Source organism: Hypanus sabinus, chromosome 28 (genome assembly GCF_030144855.1).
Source record: "Hypanus sabinus isolate sHypSab1 chromosome 28, sHypSab1.hap1, whole genome shotgun sequence".
Lineage (NCBI taxonomy): Eukaryota > Metazoa > Chordata > Chondrichthyes > Myliobatiformes > Dasyatidae > Hypanus > Hypanus sabinus.
In genome coordinates, this window is record NC_082733.1 from 44,644,463 (window position 1) to 44,662,229 (window position 17,767).

Here is a 17,767-nt window from a genome sequence, read left to right on the forward strand (position 1 = left end):
GTAGGAAGGGCAGGTGTGTACGGGGCCGCCCCACACAGGTACGTCAGGCCTTGCTGGTCAGACATTATGGGAGCTCGTTCTGACATTAGCAGTTCTGCAAGTCACAGTCTTACTGCGCGGAAAGTGCCTTCCACAGCAACTGTCCAAGTTTGCCCCATTTCCCTGCACTTGGCCCATATCCCTCCTGTGCAGGTACTTGTCTAATTGCCTCGTTAATATCTGCCGCCCTCTGGTAGCTTGCTCCATACATGGACCACTCTCTCTGTGATCTTACCCTCAGTTTCCCCACTAAATACTCCATATCTGCACTTCACTAATCGGGTTTTCATTACCCAGTAGGGGGGCGGAGTGTCAGGGGGTATGGGAAGCGTGTTTATCTCACCTATGCCTTCAGCAAGAAAGTTATGTTGTAGCAGGTTAGAAGGCTGAATGGTCTCCTTTGTTTCCAGCTGAGGATTCAGTCAGTGGGTCTGTAACTGGAGGGGGTCAGTCTGTCTGTCTGTATCTGGTGATTCAGTCAGTGGGTCTGTAACTGGAGGGGTCAGTCTGTCTGTCTGTCTGTCTGTCTGTATCTGGTGATTCAGTCAGTGGGTCTGTAACTGGGGGGGTCAGTCGGTCTGTCTGTCTGTCTGTATCTGATGATTCAGTCAGTGGGTCTGTAACTGGAGGGGTCAGTCTGTCTGTCTGTATCTGATGATTCAGTCAGTGGGTCTGTAACTGGGGGGGTCAGTCTGTCTGTCTGTCTGTCTGTCTGTCTGTATCTGGTAATTCAGTCAGTGGGTCTGTAACTGGGGGGGTCAGTCTGTCTGTCTGTCTGTATCTGGGGATTCAGTCAGTGGGTCTGTAACTGGGGGGGTTGGTCTGTCTGTCTGTCTGTATCTGGGGATTCAGTCAGTGGGTCTGTCTGTAACTGAGGAGTCAGAGTGTCTGTATCTGGGGAATCGGTCAGTGAGTCTGCCTGTAACTGAGGAATCAGTCATTGGGTCTGCCTGTAACTGAGGAATCAGTCAGTGGGTCTGTAACTGGGTGGGGGGTCAGTCTGTCTGTCTGTCTGTTTCTGGGGATTCAGTCAGTGGGTCTGCCTGTAACTGGGGGGGTTGGTCTGTCTGTCTGTCTGTATCTGGGGATTCAGTTAGTGGGTCTGTAACTGGGGGGGTCAGTCTGTCTGTCTGTATCTGGTGATTCAGTCAGTGGGTCTGTAACTGGGGGGGTCAGTCTGTCTGTCTGTCTGTATCTGGGGATTCAGTCAGTGGGTCTGTCTGTAACTGAGATGTTGGTGTGTCTGTCTGTATCTGGGGATTCAGTTAGTGGGTCTGTAACTGGGGGGGGGGTCAGTCTGTCTGTCTGTAACTGAGGAATCAGTCAGTGGGTCTGTAACTGAGGGGTCAGTCAGTCTGTCTGTCTGTCTGTATCTGGGGATTCAGTCAGTGGGTCTGTAACTGGGGGGGTCAGTCTGTCTGTCTGTATCTGGGGATTCAGTCAGTGGGTCTGTCTGTAACTGAGATGTTGGTGTGTCTGTCTGTATCTGGGGATTCAGTTAGTGGGTCTGTAACTGGGGGGGGGTCAGTCTGTCTGTCTGTAACTGAGGAATCAGTCAGTGGGTCTGTAACTGAGGGGTCAGTCAGTCTGTCTGTCTGTCTGTATCTGGGGATTCAGTCAGTGGGTCTGTAACTGGGGGGGTCAGTCTGTCTGTCTGTCTGTTTCTGGGGATTCAGTCAGTGTGTCTGTCTGTAACTGAGGAGTCAGAGTGTCTGTATCTGGGGAATCGGTCAGTGAGTCTGCCTGTAGTCGCGGGGTTGCCAGTGAGTCGGTCTGGAGTTGGTCAATCAGTGGGAGAGTCTGTGTACCTGTGGAGAGTGTGAGTCAGTCTGTGTATGCTACCTGCCGCTGAGTTTTCCTGTTTTAATGATGTCCTGCCCACGGCTGTTGGCGGGATGTCAGCGTTTGATCAAAGACTCTGCCCCCCGCAGCTGTACACATCCCGACCCGAATATAATAACTTCCAGCCGCACGTCCCGGAGCAGTCTGACCGCAGTCTCTCACATCAGATCCTCACCGCACCGCGCCGGACCTCAGCCGCCGAGACCGAGGTGAGACCGTAACCCGGACCGGGACCGGAATGTTAGCCCGACAACGTCCGTGGATCCGACTCACAGATCCGGGGAGTGGGGTTCGGTCCCGACCTCAGCCGCTCTCTTTGAGGTGGAATTTTCTGCTGAAAACCACTTGTATGTGGTCGGGGAAATGCGGTGAGAATGCAAAGCTGGTGTGCAGTATCTGGGAGGCTGAGGGTTAGTGTGGTAGAGGGGTAATTTCATGTAGATATCTGCCCCGTCCTGTCCCAGATGATATAAGGTTGCGATGAGTATGACAGCTGGTATCGAATAGACGGGCCGAGTGTGCTGAGGATTCAGAAGCAAGTAAGAAGAAGGATTGTGTCGATGTGGGAGGCAGGAGAGAGGGAGCAGGGAGGTAGCAGGGACTGTTAATACATTTTATCTTGTCTGGTCTCTCAGCTCACCTGCCCCCTCCCTCTCGCACTCCTCATTATTCCTGAATCTTGCCGAGTGTGTCACAGCTTGCTTTGATGTTTAGGGGTTCTACATTAGCCATTGATGTCTGAAGATCCCCGATCTACATCCCAGTTGTAGGAACAGAGGTCAAGAGATGGACGTATACTGGGCTGCAACCCTCTTCGTGATTGGGATTATCTGTGATTCATCGCGAGGTGGGTATCTAACTCACTCACTCAGGAGAGTTCTCGTCACCTCCCACCTTTGGGAATGCACTAAACATACTTCCATTGTATGCCTAGCACAACAGAATCCTGCAGATGTTAGAAGTCCACCTTTTTATCCCGATGCTTCCCCAGTCCTGATGAAGGGTCTCAGCCCAAAACATCCACTGTAGATTCATCTCCATAGACGCTGCCTGACCTGCTGAGCTCCTCCAGCATTTTGTGTGCGTTGCTCTGGATTTCCAGTATCTCTTGTGTCTATGAATTAGATAATGATCTGATGTGGGAAACTGGCTCTCGGTCACACTCGTTAAGCTTTAAGATTTCATGGACATGAAGATCAGAAAGGGTTGGTCAAATGTCCTTAGCCATTCAACTGATCGAAGCACCAATACACTGCAAAATCAAAAAGGGTGAAGGGGTTGTATTTGAATGTGTGCAATACACTGAATAAGGTCGATGTACGTGGCACAGTTACAGACTGACAGGTATGACATTGTGGGCATCACACCAAATTGTGGCTGAAAGAAGATTATAGTTCGGAGCTTAATGTCCAAGGATAGATATTGTATCGAAAGGACAGGCACGTGGACAGAAAGGGTGCAGTGGCTTTGTTGCTAAAAACGAAATCAAATCTTTAGAAAGAGGTGACATAGAAGGTGTCCAATCCTTGTGGATAAAGTTACGAAACTGCAAGGGTGAAAAAGTCCTGGTGGGAATTATAGACAGACTTCTGGTGAGGTGTGAAATCCTCACAATCCCTGAACCACTACTTTAAAACTTTGCAACCTTATAAACTTATTTTATTCAGTTTAAAATCTACTTTCAGCCCTTGGCTCACCGTGGACTTTCTTTCTCAATTCCCAGCAGATATGATATATGCAACATCCCTTTAATGGCCACAAGACTTTGCATTCATGTCTTTTGATTTTATTTCCCACTCCAGTTTATTTTGCTTGTCTCTTAATGTTAAGTTGCCTTTCTTTATATTTACAATTGCTTTTGGATTTAAAATTTTGTCATTTAATTGTATTTCTATCAAAATCTGGTTGATTATCATCACACCATGGGATTAGTTATTTTGTGGTGGGAATACGACGCAATGAATTTTTTTTAAATTGCTGTAAATTGCATTTACAAATTATTGCAAAAAACCCCCCACAATCTTAGGTATTGTTCATGGGTTCAATGTCCATTCAGAAGTCTGATGGCTGAGGGGAAGAAGCTGCCCCTGAAATGTCGGGTTATGGCAGCAATGAGAAGTGGGCATGTCTTGGATGGCAAGGGATACCAGCTTTTTGAGGCATTGCCTTTTGAAGATGTCCTTGATGGAGCTGGCTGAGTTTGCAACCCTCTGCAGCTTTTACCGACCCAGTACACTGGAACCTTCAGACCAGACAACGAAGCAATTGGTCAGAACACTCTCCACCGTACATCTGTGGGAATTCGGTGAAGTAGCAAATCTCCTCATTATAATCACTGCTCTCATTCCATCTGGTGGGAGAAGAGACACCTTCCAGAACAATGCAGCCACTCCACCAGCTGAAACGTTCACTCCCTCCTCCTCAGTGACGCAACAACTACTCTGATCCTGGCGTCAGGCTGACCAACCTGAGCTCTGAGAACATTCCAGAACTCGACAAAAGAGGGCAAAGCCAAAAGAAATGGTCAATGCGATGGTTATCATCTCTGAAAATTTCATGGATTCCAGAAAAAATTGGTGGATGTTTGGATGAGGAAGTGGGAGTGGGTTAGTAAGTCTGCAGGGACACGAAGGCTGGTCACGTTGTGGACAGGAGGGAAGGTCGTTGTAGGTTACACCAGGACATTGACGTGATGCAGAGCTGAGCTGACAAGCGACAGATGGAATCTAACGTGGAAAAACATGAAGCGATTCATTTTGGAAGGTCAACTGATGAAAGCAGAGCACAGAGTTAATGGCAGGCTCCTTGGCAGTGTGGGGGAACAGAGGGATCTTGGGGTCTACGTTCACAGATCCCTGAAAGAGGCCGGAGAATGAGGAACTAGGAATTGGAATCTCTTTGTAAGTAATTGAGAGAAATATGATTGGGAGTAAGGGCAGGGATTCACCCAGAGATGATGGATTGCAAATCTCCATGAGGACTGGTCACAGAGTATGTCCAAGGCTGAGATCAGTAGGTTTTTGGTGAAGGGATGAAGGGAGATGGGTTAGTGCAGGGAGCAACATCGACTCACTCAGAGACTTTCAATGACATTATGGGTGAAGCCATTCCAGCCACTACATTCATAGATCTCGACCAGATCCCAGGTCATGCTCTGGGCATTGAATAGAGGGGGTAGGCTGAGGGCGAGGAACAGGAGAGGACACAGACTGTATCTACCAACAGGGAAAGGAGAGCACGGAGAATATTTATCTGTGTGGTAGGTGACATACAGTGTTCAGAGTTTCACTGCACCAGGTGTGGGGGACAATGGGCAGGGAACTGGGTGAGGTGGGGGGTAATAGACAGGGAACTGGGTGAGGTGGGGGGCAATGGGCAGGGAACTGGTTGAGTTGGGGGTAATAGACAGGTAACTGGGTGAGGTGGGGGGCAATGGGCAGAGAACTGGGTGAGGTGGGGGATAATGGACAGGGAACTGGGTGAGGTGGGGGCAATGGGCAGAGAACTGGGTGAGGTGGGGGATAATGGACAGGGAACTGGGTGAGGTGGAGGGTAATAGACAGGGAACTGGGTGAAGTGGGGGGCAATGGGCAGAGAACTGGGTGAGGTGGGGGATAATGGGCAGAGAACTGGGTGAGGTGGAGTGTAATGGACAGGGAACTGGGTGAGGTGGGTGGGGTGGAATGGACAGGGAACTGGGTGAGGTGGGGGCAATGGGCAGAGAACTGGGTGAGGTGGGGGATAATAGACAGGGAACTGGGTGAGGTGGGGGCAATGGGCAGAGAACTGGGTGAGGTGGGGGATAATGGACAGGGAACTGGGTGAGGTGGGGGCAATGGGCAGGGAACTGGGTGAGGTGGGGGATAATAGACAGGGAACTGGGTGAGGTGGGGTAATGGACAGGGAACTGGGTGAGGTGGGGTAGAATGGACAGGGAACTGGGTGAGGTGGGGTAGAATGGACAGGGAACTGGGTGAGGTGGGGGATAATGGACTGAACTGGGTGAGGTGGGGGATAATGGACAGGGAACTGGGTGAGGTGGGTGGGATAATGGACAGGGAACTGGGTGAGGTGGGTGGGATAATGGACAGGGAACTGGGTGAGGTGGGTGGGATAATGGACAGGGAACAGGGTGAGGTGGGTGGGATAATGGACAGTGATCTGGGTGAGGTGGGGGATAATGGACAGGGAACTGGGTGAGGTGGGTGGGGTAATGGACAGGGAACTGGGTGAGGTGGGTGGGGTGGAATGGACAGGGAACTGGGTGAGGTGGGGGATAATGGACAGGGAACTGGGTGAGGTGGGTGGGGTAATGGACAGGGAACTGGGTGAGGTGGGTGGGGTGGAATGGACAGGGAACTGGGTGAGGTGGGGGATAATGGACAGGGAACTGGGTGAGGTGGGGGATAATGGACAGGGAACTGGGTGAGGTGGGCGGGGTAATGGACAGGGAACTGGGTGAGGTGGGTGGGGGATAATGGACAGGGAACTGGGTGAGGTGGGGGATAATGGACAGGGATCTGGGTGAGGTGGGGGATAATGGGCAGAGAACTGGGTGAGGTGGGTGGGGTAATGGACAGGGAACTGGGTGAGGTGGGGGGGTAATGGACAGGGATCTGGGTGAGGTGGGGGATAATGGACAGGGAACTGGGTGAGGTGGGGGATAATGGACAGGGATCTGGGTGAGGTGGGGGATAATGGACAGGGAACTGGGTGAGGTGGGGGATAATGGACAGGGAACTGGGTGAGGTGGGCGGGGTAATGGACAGGGAACTGGGTGAGGTGGGTGGGATAATGGGCAGGGAACTGGGTGAGGTGGGGGATAATGGACTGAACTGGGTGAGGTGGGGGATAATAGACAGGGAACTGGGTGAGGTGGGTGGGGTAATGGACAGGGAACTGGGTGAGGTGGGTGGGATAATGGGCAGGGAACTGGGTGAGGTGGGGGATAATGGACAGGGAACTGGGTGAGGTGGGGGGGTAATGGACAGGGAACTGGGTGAGGTGGGGGATAATGGACAGGGAACTGGGTGAGGTGGGGGATAATGGACAGGGAACTGGGTGAGGTGGGGGATAATGGACAGGGAACTGGGTGAGGTGGGGGATAATGGACAGGGAACTGGGTGAGGTGGGGGGGTAATGGACAGGGAACTGGGTGAGGTGGGGGATAATGGACAGGGAACTGGGTGAGGTGGGGGATAATGGACAGGGAACTGGGTGAGGTGGGGGATAATGGACAGGGAACTGGGTGAGGTGGGGGATAATGGACAGGGAACTGGTGAGGAACAGATGAAAAAAGGAAAGCCTCAATCCTTCCAGGTATCAGTTCAAGTTTCATACTTTTCCTCATTTTTCTGGTATATTAATTTCCAGAGATTTACAGAACTCTTCCTGTACTTCCTAAAAGGATTGAGAAAGCCGGCAGACCAGAACTTTGGAAATTTTTCCTCCTCACAACAGAAGTCTTCAGTGAAGCTGTACAAAAAAAAATTCTGTTTTATCAATTAGGAGTCTGAGATGTACTTTGTCAAGAGCAGTGACAGGTCTGGAGCTGCTCCTGCCAGCCACTGAGAAGTAAAGCTGTCAAACTAATCCTCCTTTTAAATTCTTTTCCAGACAGATTGTGAGAGCTTCCTCTGGGAACCTTCCATTCTAGGAAGTTAACTTGTATTTGGGGATTGTTCAGAGTCTGTTGTGACAGGATTGCAGTGGGATTTATTTCACAGATGTGTTCTGAATGAAGCAGCCAAAACATTTATTTCTTAAAGTCTGGAGTCACTTATTGACCGCAGGTTTTGTTTTACTGGGATTAGTATTTCAGAGGTGCTTGTGAAAGATGTTTTGCCTTTCAGGACTTGAAGCATTTGGTGTTACTGACCACTAAGCACGAAATTATGTTAGATCAGGAAATAAAAGAAACTTCACAGCTGAAACAAACACAGAACAAATTAGATCACTCTCAATACTATGATAGTACAATAAAACTGTGCACTAGATCCAAATGGTTATCAACAGAGGAACTCATTCAGGGTATGCTGCTGAGTCAGCCCAGACTCTGAATGGGCTGCCATCGGCCGCCAACAATGCATCTTGCAGATCTTCATTTTCATTGTAACATTCAAGATGATTGTCGATACCTTCAAATTCTTTGTGGTTCCTAACTTGTTGAATTAGTGAAATAGTTTCATTTTCATTCCTGGTTGTTTCTGGAATCTCCAAGCCGGAATGCTTGAAGCCACAGGTGAGCAAGACGGTTCTGAATTGTCTTATTGCCAACTATCAGTGACAAAAGTCACTGTTTCTTTGAACACAAACACACAGAACTCACATTATTTAAAAACTGTTCACTGTCGCAGTTTGGGGCATTCCAGAGTTCAGAGTTCATTTCCAATGCTGTCTGTGAGGAGCTTCGATGTTCACCATGGGAGTGTGTGAGTTCCCTCCTGCGGTGATGAGAGGCATTGATCCTGTGGATATTCAGAGGCTGAAATGACGAGCACGAGAGGGCATAGTTTTAAGGTGCTTGGAAGTAGGTAGAGGAGATGTCGGGGTAAGTTTTTTACTCAGAGTGGTGAGTGCGTGGAATGGGCTGCCGGTGACGGTGGTGGAGGCGGATACGTTAGGGGCTTTTAAGAGACTCCTGGACAGGTACATGGAGTTTGGAAAAATAGAGGGCTATTGGTAACCCCGGGTAGTTTCTAAAGCAAGGACATGTTCAGCACAGCTTTGTGGGCTGAAGGGTCTGTATTGTGCTGTAGGTTTTCTATGTTTCTAAGGCGTGCCTGTTGGCAGGGTAATTGGTCATTGTAAATTGCCCCATGATGAGGGTGGGGTTAAATTGGTGGTTTGCTGGGCATCGCAGCTCAAAGGGCCGGAAGAGCCAGCATCAGTCACACTGTATCCCAATAACAAATGAACACATAAATACAGAGAACATAGAGTCATAGAACATGGAGTGGTTGAGGCAGAGACTTCTGGGACACTTAGACAGGTACACAGATTATAGAAAAACGGAGGGCAATGGGGGATGGAAGGGTGATAGGTTCAGCACAACATTGCGGGCCAAAGGGCCTGTAATGTTCTATGTTTTCTGTCACTTTGTCAGCTCTCTGATCACATTTCTTGCTCTCAGGGCATTGGCAATGGACACAATGGTTCAATATTGACCATCCTGGAGGGAGAGGAGACCTCGAGCAACTCGATGCCATCCAGAGGCACTACCCAGACAAGCTGTGCCCCTCACCGGTCGGTGTGCAAGCCCGCACCACGCAGGGTGTACCAGCCGCGCTGACGGGGGAGACATTTCACCTCAGCTCCCAGCGTGGCTTCTGGTGTCTCAACAAAGAGCAGCTCCCGGAGAAACATTGCTCGAATTATGCTGTCAGATTCCAGTGTCCCAGAGGTGAGTTGACAGCTGGCACCAACACCAGTCTAGTCCTGGTCAGTCTTGGTGAATTCAATGTCAGGAGATGCACTCTGTGAAGTCCAGTTGTGGTCAACAGATAGTAAGTGTGCGTAATAATTCACTTGTTTTCTACACACAATCCAGATGAAAAACCAAGAGCAGTGCAGACCCTTTGTTGTGCTGACCCTTTAACCTCCTCCAGGATCAATCTAACCCTCCCTTCATTTTTCTTCCGTCCATTTCCCTATCCAAGTCTCAAAAATGTCACTAATGTATCTGCCTCCATCACCACCCCTGGCAGCCTGTTCTACACATCCATCATTCTGACATCCCCCTGTACCTTCCTCCAATCACCTTCAAATTATGCCCCCCTGGAGTATGCGTCAGGAGGATTCCCTCTGTGAGGAGGGCTGATGGACCAGGAAGGTAAGATGTTTGAGTAGACAAGCAGTGTGGGTGTTGAGAGTGGGCTGGAGACGGTTTCCTTTCTTTTTCAATCTTTTTATTATTATTATTAATATCAACATAATAAGATTAATACATAGATAGTGGGATTACAAACTTACAAATTTAAATTGAACATGAAAGGATACACAAGCAATAGTTACAATATAATTAAGTCTTCCCAAATCATGAATGATACAAATATCATATAAACAAAGCAAAACTAGGTATATCATAATATATATTAAAAAAACAGAAAAGAGAAAAAGAGAGGAAAAAAAATTTCCTAGAAAAACTAATCTAACAACCTAATAACTAATAAAGAGAAAAAAAAGAAAAAAAAGAGAAAAAAATAATAATGAATAATGGGCTGTTTATAATATCTATATAAAAAAATACAAAATCATCAGTGTCACCAACTCCAATCCTCTCAACATATGTATAATCAAAACTGGAAAAACGAGTAGGTTTGGAACAGGGTCTCATTACATCATATGAAAATATTGAATAAATGGTCTCCATGTCTTTTCAAATTTAATAGAAGGGTCAAATACAACACTTCTAATTTTCTCCAAATTTGGACATAACATAGTTTGAGAAAGCCAATGAAATATGGTAGGGGGATTAATTTATTTCCAATTCAACAAAATAGATCTTCTAGCATTAATGTAAGAAATGCAATCATTCGAGAAGAGGATAAATGGAGTGAGTCCATCATTGGTAAACCAAAAATTGCAGTAATAGGATGAGGTTGTAAATCAATGTTCAATACTGTGGAAATAATATCAAAAATACCTTTCCAATATTTTTTCAAAAGTGGACATGACCAAAACATATGAGTTAAAGACGCTATCTCAGAATGACATCTGTCACAAATAGGATTTATATAGGAATAAAATCGAGCCAATTTATCCTTGGACATATGAGCCCTGTGCACAACTTTAAACTGTATTAATGAATGTTTAGAACATATAGATGATAAATTGACTAATTGAAGAATTTTATCCCAATTCTCAATAGGGATAATAAGGTTAAGTTCTCTTTCCCAATCATTTTTAATCTTATAGAAGGGTTCTGAATGTATCTTCATAATTATATTGTAGAGTTTTGATATTACACCTTTCTGAGAAGGATTTAGTTCTAACAAATTCTCCAAAATACCTGAAGACTCAAGATTTGGAAAGGTAGGAAGTACAGTGTTTAAGAAATTCCTAATCTGTAAATATCTAAAAAAAAATGAAATCTAGGCAAATTATATTTATTAGATAATTGTTCAAAAGACATAAAACAATTATCCAGAAATAAATCAGAAAATCGTAGTAATCCTTTAGTCTTCCAAGCTGAATAAGCTTGGCCTATAATAGAAGGGTAAAAAAAGAAATTGGATACAATAGGAATAGTTAGAACAAATTGATTCAACCCAAAAAATTTCTGAAATTGAAACCATATACATAAAGTATGTTTAATTATCAGATTGTCAATTTGTTTCTGCAATTTAGAAAGAGCAAAGGGAAGAGAAGACCCTAAAATAGAACCCAATGAAAATCCTTGTGCAGATTTAATTTCCAGGTTCACCCAATGAGGGCTAAAAGATAAATCCCAATCCTTTAACCAACATAACAAATATCGGATATTGATTGTCCAATAATAAAATCTAAAATTAGGCAATGCCAATCCACCTTCCTTCCTTGCCTTCTGTAAATACTTTTTACCTAACCTAGGATTTTTATTCTGCCATATATATGAGGAAATTTTTGAATCAACATTAGCAAAAAAAATTTCAGAATAAAAATTGGTACCGCTTGAAATATATATAAAAACTTGGGTAAAATAATCATCTTAATAGCATTAATCCGACCTATCAGAGATAAAGATCATGGTGACCATTTAGTGAACAAACATTTAATCTGATCAATTAAGGGTAAAAAATTAACCTTAAATAACTCCTTACAATTTTTTGTAATTTTAATCCCTAAGTATATAAAAGAGTCATTAACTAATTTAAAAGGTAAACTTCCATAAATTGGAACCTGTCTATTTAAAGGAAACAATTCACTCTTATTAAGATTTAATTTATACCCGGAAAAATTACTAAATTGAGCCAACAATGATATAACTGCAGGAATGGATTTCTCAGGATCAGAAATAAATAATAATAAATCATCTGCGTATAATGATAACTTATGTATATCCATCCCTCGAGTGATGCCAGAAATGTTCGGTGATTCTCTGATAGCAATTGCCAAAGGTTCTAAAGCAATATCAAATAATAATGGACTAAGAGGACAACCTTGCCTAGTACCCCGAAATAAACGAAAAAAGGGAGATCTTTGTTTGTTAGTAAGGAGACGATTTCCTGACCTTGCCCGGAACTGCTGGACACTGAGTCACTGACCAGTCCAGTGTTAATACCTGCAGAAGTTGCGAGAAGGGTGCAGAGTTCTAACTGAAACGTTCTTCACGGTGAGGAAAGGAAACGGCTGAACTGTTTTGGGAAATTCCAATGCAAACCCTTGTTTTGGCAGGACCTGAGACTGCCGTGGCTCTGGGCTCCTGGTCCACGTGGGGAGTGTGTGGCGCAGGCTGTGAGCAGACACGGACACGGACTCGTCCCGGACCGCTGTTGGAAGGGCGGATGTGCCCGGGGGCACCTTGCGCAGGTATGTCCAGCCCCACTGGCTCCAGGGAGCAGCTGACTGACAGGAGCCATTCCCTGGGTTAAACCACTTCCTCCTTCACGGTGATCAATCCAAGGTTAATCTCTTTCCTACGCACTGTCCCTCTCTCATGCAGTTTGCCCACTGTTACACGGTATGTACAATACTCATACGAAGGAATTTTAAATTTTAATTCAGGTCAGTGATCAGATTGAAGCAATGTGAAGTTCGCCTCGCCTCAAGCTCCCCCTCATACTTCGGAGTGACCCTCAGTCAGTACCATCCCTTTTCTTGTACAAAACTATGAAAATTTATTTACATTACAAATACACAAGGTGCAGACATTCAGTATTTACAATTCAGTGGATACACTCAAATTAAAATATGGTTATTTCCGTTTATTAAACAGTCAATACCCTGGGGGGCGCATTGCTCATGGAAATCCCCCACTGTGACACCATTCTTCCTCTCCAAGGACAGCCGGGCACAAACGCATCGTTGGAAAAAGAGCAGGCAGTCGGCCCGGGCAGCCCCCTCCACCTCCTCGACCCGTGAATGGGCTCAGTCCCACCCCTCCCACAGTGTGACCCTCCCTCAATATCGCCCTTCCCCCAGTGACCCTCCCTCATTACCACCCCTCCCACAGTGTGAATCTCCCACAGTACCACCCCTCCCAGTGTGATACTCCCTCATTACTGCCCCTCTCACAGTGTGACCCTGCCTGTCCCACCCCTCCCTCAATATCACCCTTCCCTCAGTGACCCACCCTCATTACCACCCCTCCCACAGTGTGACTCTCCCACAGTACCACCCCTCCCAGTGTGATTCTTCCTCATTACTGCCCCTCCCACAGCGACCCTCCCTCAGTAACACCCCCCACAGTGTGACCCTCCCTTTGTACCACCCCTCCCACAGTGTGACCCTCCCTCAGTACCACCCCTCCCACAGTGTGACCCTCCCTCAGTACCACCCCTCCCACAGTGGCCCTCCTTCAGTACCACCCCTCCCACAGTGTGACCCTCCCTCAGTACCACCCTCCCACAGTGTGACCCTCCCTCAGTACCACCCTCCCACAGTGTGACCCTCCCTCAGTACCACCCCTCCCACAGTGACCCTTCCTCAGTACCACCCCTCCCACAGTGACCCTTCCTCAGTACCACCCCTCCCACAGAGTGACCCTCCCTCAGTACCACCCCTCCCACAGTGACCCTCCCTCAGTACCACCCCTCCCACAGAGTGACCCTCCCTCCATCCGGGCCGGGATTTATGCATGTTTCAGACTCCGCGCGTCATCATTGGTCACTCTGTTGTGTTCCCCACCGATCACGCCACCCTTGTCCATTACCGGTTCAGACTTACACCCCTCTTCACCCTCTCACCTGTTCCTCCCAGCCTTCACTATCCCTACACGAGGAGCTTCCCTCGTGGTTTGAGTGATGACTCTGTAGCTGTGTTCTGCCCCCAGTGACTCCTCAGTTCCCCCAAGGCTGATCATCACTCCAGCGAGGAGCCAGCTGCTGGTCAGGTCAGGTTTTCTATGTATTGTGAGAAACGAAGCCCTTTGCCCCAAAACAATTCCAGCTCGGACCGTCTGCCAGCGTTTTGTTTAACAGGCGGACACACAGAGCTCATTACTTATTCAGCCGAAGGAGTCACAGAAACTGTCTGAACGTGGAGCTGTGTCAAAGTTTGGAAAAGTATCTTTGTGCACATGCTTATTTGTCAGTTTTCGGATCTGGGGTGCGTAAGGAACCTGCAGTGGGTTGGAGCAGTTTCTGTGGTGTGTCCCTCTCTAGATCATTACAAGCTTGCTCTAACCCCGAAAAATATTCTTGAGGGTTTTTAACGTCCCAAAGTTACACGTTTCCTCTCGTCCATTCGCTGCATCTGTGGAGATACCGAGCAGCTTTGTGCTCGAAGGGTTCTCCAGTCCCTTCCAGAGCTGAGGTCCTTGTACAGTGGCCAGGCCTGATCCCCGTGCTTGCCCCATCCCTTGCGGCAGCCTCAGTTTCATTTACTTCTCACACGTACACCGACACAGACAGTGAAATGTGCCGTTTGTGTTAACAAGCAACACAAGCTAAGGATGTGCTGGGGGCAGCCCGCGAGTATCGCCCCACATCCCAGTAACACCATCGTGGGCCAGGAGGTGGCGCTGTCCCTGGTCTTCAAACCAACCAGGACCGGCTCAGACACCCCTCCCATGTTAACCCTTTCATTTCACTCCCGGGATTATCCTTGAGAACCTCCATGGGGCTGGCACATCCTGCAGGCACAGTAACCACTCCACCGGGAATGCTGAAGAGAGACGGCACTGGGAATTGTCTGGTAGTCGAGGTATGGGAATGTTGTGTATGTGAGGGCTGGTCTGGGAGTGGAAAACAGGTTCCTGCCCAATATCTGAAAAAGAAATGAGTCCTTGAACTAACCGTGCCCGCCCTCGCATGGTGTGTTACAGGCTGCGGGCTAACTTGTTCCATGGGACGTGTGAATGCGGCCTGCAGCCGTTGTATGTGTGAGGACTACACCCTCCTCGGGTCAGTGCGGCTGCAGGATGGAGCTCCGGCCTCCGGGGCCACTGTCCACCTGCGGGGAGACACAGACTCACTGCTGACAACTTGTGACCACAATGGCAAGTTCAGGATTCCTGGTCTCTGTCCCGATGGCAGCACGGCTGTGGAGATTCGGAAGCCCCGATATAACATTGCTGTGGTCGTACTGGACAAAGGCACCAACAAAGTCTCCATCATCAGCGTAAAGCTCAAGAGATCCGGTAAGGAATCATCCAGTCCCTCCGTACTATACAACTAACGGGAGATACCCCCTTCACTGTTGCTCGGCCCACAGGCTCCCCTTTACCTGTTACACACCCTTCACTTCTGTACAGAAATTACTGATGCAGTTACCCCGTTGTACACGCAATTATTCATAGGTAGGTCAAATATGATAGCAGAATATAGTATTAATGGCAAGACTCTTGGCAGTGTGGAGGATCAGAGGGATCTTGGGGTCCGAGTCCATAGGACACTCAAAGCTGCTGCGCAGGTTGACTCTGTCGTTAAGAAGGTATACAGTGTATTGGCCTTCATCAATTGTGGAATTGAATTTAGGAGCCGAGAGGTAATGTTGCAGCTATATAGGACCCTGGTCAGACCCCACTTGGAGTACTGTGCTCAGTTCTGGTCGCCTCACTACGGGAAGGATGTGGAAGCCATAGAAAGGGTACAGAGGAGGTTTACAAGGATGTTGCCTGGATTGGGGAGCATGCCTTATGAGAATAGGATGAGTGAACTCGGCCTTTTCTCCTTGGAGTGAAGGAGGATGAGAGGTGACCTGATAGAGGTGTACAAGATAATGAGATACATTGATCGTGTGGATAGTCAGAGGCTTTTTCCCGGGGCTGAAATGGTTGCCACAAGAGGACACAGGTTTAAGGTGCTGGGGCGCAGGTACAGCGGAGATGTCAGGGGTAAATTTTTTACTCAGAGTGATGAGTGCGTGGAATGGGCTGCTGACGACGGTGGTGGAGGTGGATACGATAAGGTCTTTTAAGAGACTTTTGGATAGGTACATGGAGCTTAAAAAATAAAGGGCTATGGGTAAAGCCTAGTAATTTCTAAGGTAGGGACATGTTCGACACAGCTTTGTGGGCCGAAGGGCCTGTATTGCGCTGCAGGTTCTCTATGTTTCTACAAAAGCAAGGATGTAACACTGAAGGCTCTGAAGCCAAGTTTGCAGACAACATGAAGACAGGTGGAGGGGCAGGTAGTGTTGAGAAAGCAGGGAGACTGCAGAAGGACTTCGACAGTTTAGGAGAACAGCAAAGAAGTGGCAGATGAAACACAGTGTCAGGAAAAGTAAGCACTTCTGCATAAAGGCATAGACTAATTTCTAAAAGGAGAGAAAATTCAAAAATATGAGGTGCAGAAGGACTTGGGAGCCCTTGTGCAGGATTCCCTAAAGGTTAATTTGCAGGTTGAGTCGGTGGTCAGGAAGGCAAATCCAAAATACAAGTACAAATACTTTATTGTCACCAAACAATATTGACAGGCCAAATTTCTTCAGGCAAGTGCAACGTTAGCATTCAAATTGAGAGGGCTAGAATATAATGTGTGCAGGATAGTTTTTGCAGCAATGCATAGAGGTACCAACTACAGAAGGGGCAGTGTTGGATCTCCTGTTAGGGAATGAGAGGTCAGGTGACGGACGTATGTGTTGGGGAGCACTTCGGGTCCAGTGATCACAATGCCAATAGTTTCAATATAATTATGGAGAAGGATAGGACTGGACTCAGGGTTGAGATTATTGATTGGAGAAAGGTTAACTTTGAGGAGATGCGAAAGGATTTAGAAGGAGTGGATTGGGACAATTTGTTTTATGGGAAGGATGTAATAGAGAAATAGAAGTCATTTAAAGGTGAAATTTTAAGGGTACAGAATCTTTATGTTCCTGTTAGCTTGAAAGGAAAGGTTAAAAGTTTGAGAGAGCCATGGTTTTCAAGGGATATTGGAAACTTGGTTCGGAAAAAGAGGGAGATCTACAATAAATATAGGCAGCATGGAGTAAATAACCATATAACCATATAACAATCACAGCACGGAAACAGGCCATCTCGGCCCTCCTAGTCCGTGCCGAACTCTTAATCTCACCTAGTCCCACCTACCCGCACTCAGCCCATAACCCTCCACTCCTTTCCTGTCCATATACCTATCCAATTTTACCTTAAATGTCACAACTGAACTGACCTCTACTACTACAGGAAGCTCATTCCACACAGCTATCACTCTCTGAGTAAAGAAATACCCCCTCGTGTTTCCCTTAAACTTTTGCCCCCTAACTCTCGAATCATGTCCTCTCGTTTGAATCTCCCCTACTCTCAATGGAAACAGCCTATTCACGTCAACTCTATCTATCCCTCTCAAAATTTTAAATACCTCGATCAAATCCCCCCTCAACCTTCTACGCTCCAATGAGTAGAGACCTAACTTGTTCAACCTTTCTCTGTAACTTAAGTGCTGAAACCCAGGTAACATCCTAGTAAATCGTCTCTGCACTCTCTCTAATTTATTGATATCTTTCCTATAACTCGGTGACCAGAACTGTACACAATATTCCAAATTTGGCCTTACCATTGCCTTGTACAATTTTAACATTACATCCCAACTTCTGTACTCAATGCTCTGATTCATAAACACCAGCGTTCCAAAAGCCTGCTTCACCACCCTATCGACATGAGACTCCACCTTCAGGGAACTATGCACAGTTATTCCTAGATCTCTCTGTTCCACTGCATTCCTCAGTGCCCTACCATTTACCCTGTATGTTCTATTTGGATTATTCCTGCCAAAATGTAGAACCTCACACTTCTCAGCATTAAACT

General features: G+C 47.1%; 1 protein-coding gene across 4 annotated transcripts in view; it reads left to right on the forward strand.

The window, feature by feature from the left end:
• The first annotated feature begins 1,886 nt into the window (after positions 1-1,886).
• The window catches only part of LOC132382657 (cartilage intermediate layer protein 1-like), a 34,823-nt gene continuing 18,942 nt past the window's right edge, over positions 1,887-17,767 (forward strand). Inside the window, exons 1-5 of one of the 4 annotated variants that reach the window (XM_059953087.1) lie at positions 1,887-2,090; positions 2,596-2,728; positions 9,014-9,283; positions 12,256-12,390; positions 14,846-15,160. In XM_059953087.1, coding sequence (XP_059809070.1) covers positions 2,668-2,728; positions 9,014-9,283; positions 12,256-12,390; positions 14,846-15,160 — 781 coding nt within the window. In that variant the 5' untranslated portion in view covers positions 1,887-2,090; positions 2,596-2,667. Of the gene's footprint in view, positions 2,091-2,114; positions 2,250-2,595; positions 2,729-9,013; positions 9,284-12,255; positions 12,391-12,443; positions 12,542-13,537; positions 13,913-14,845; positions 15,161-17,767 lie in introns of those variants that run through there. The other 3 variants (XM_059953088.1, XM_059953089.1, XM_059953090.1) reach the window with 3 other exon arrangements.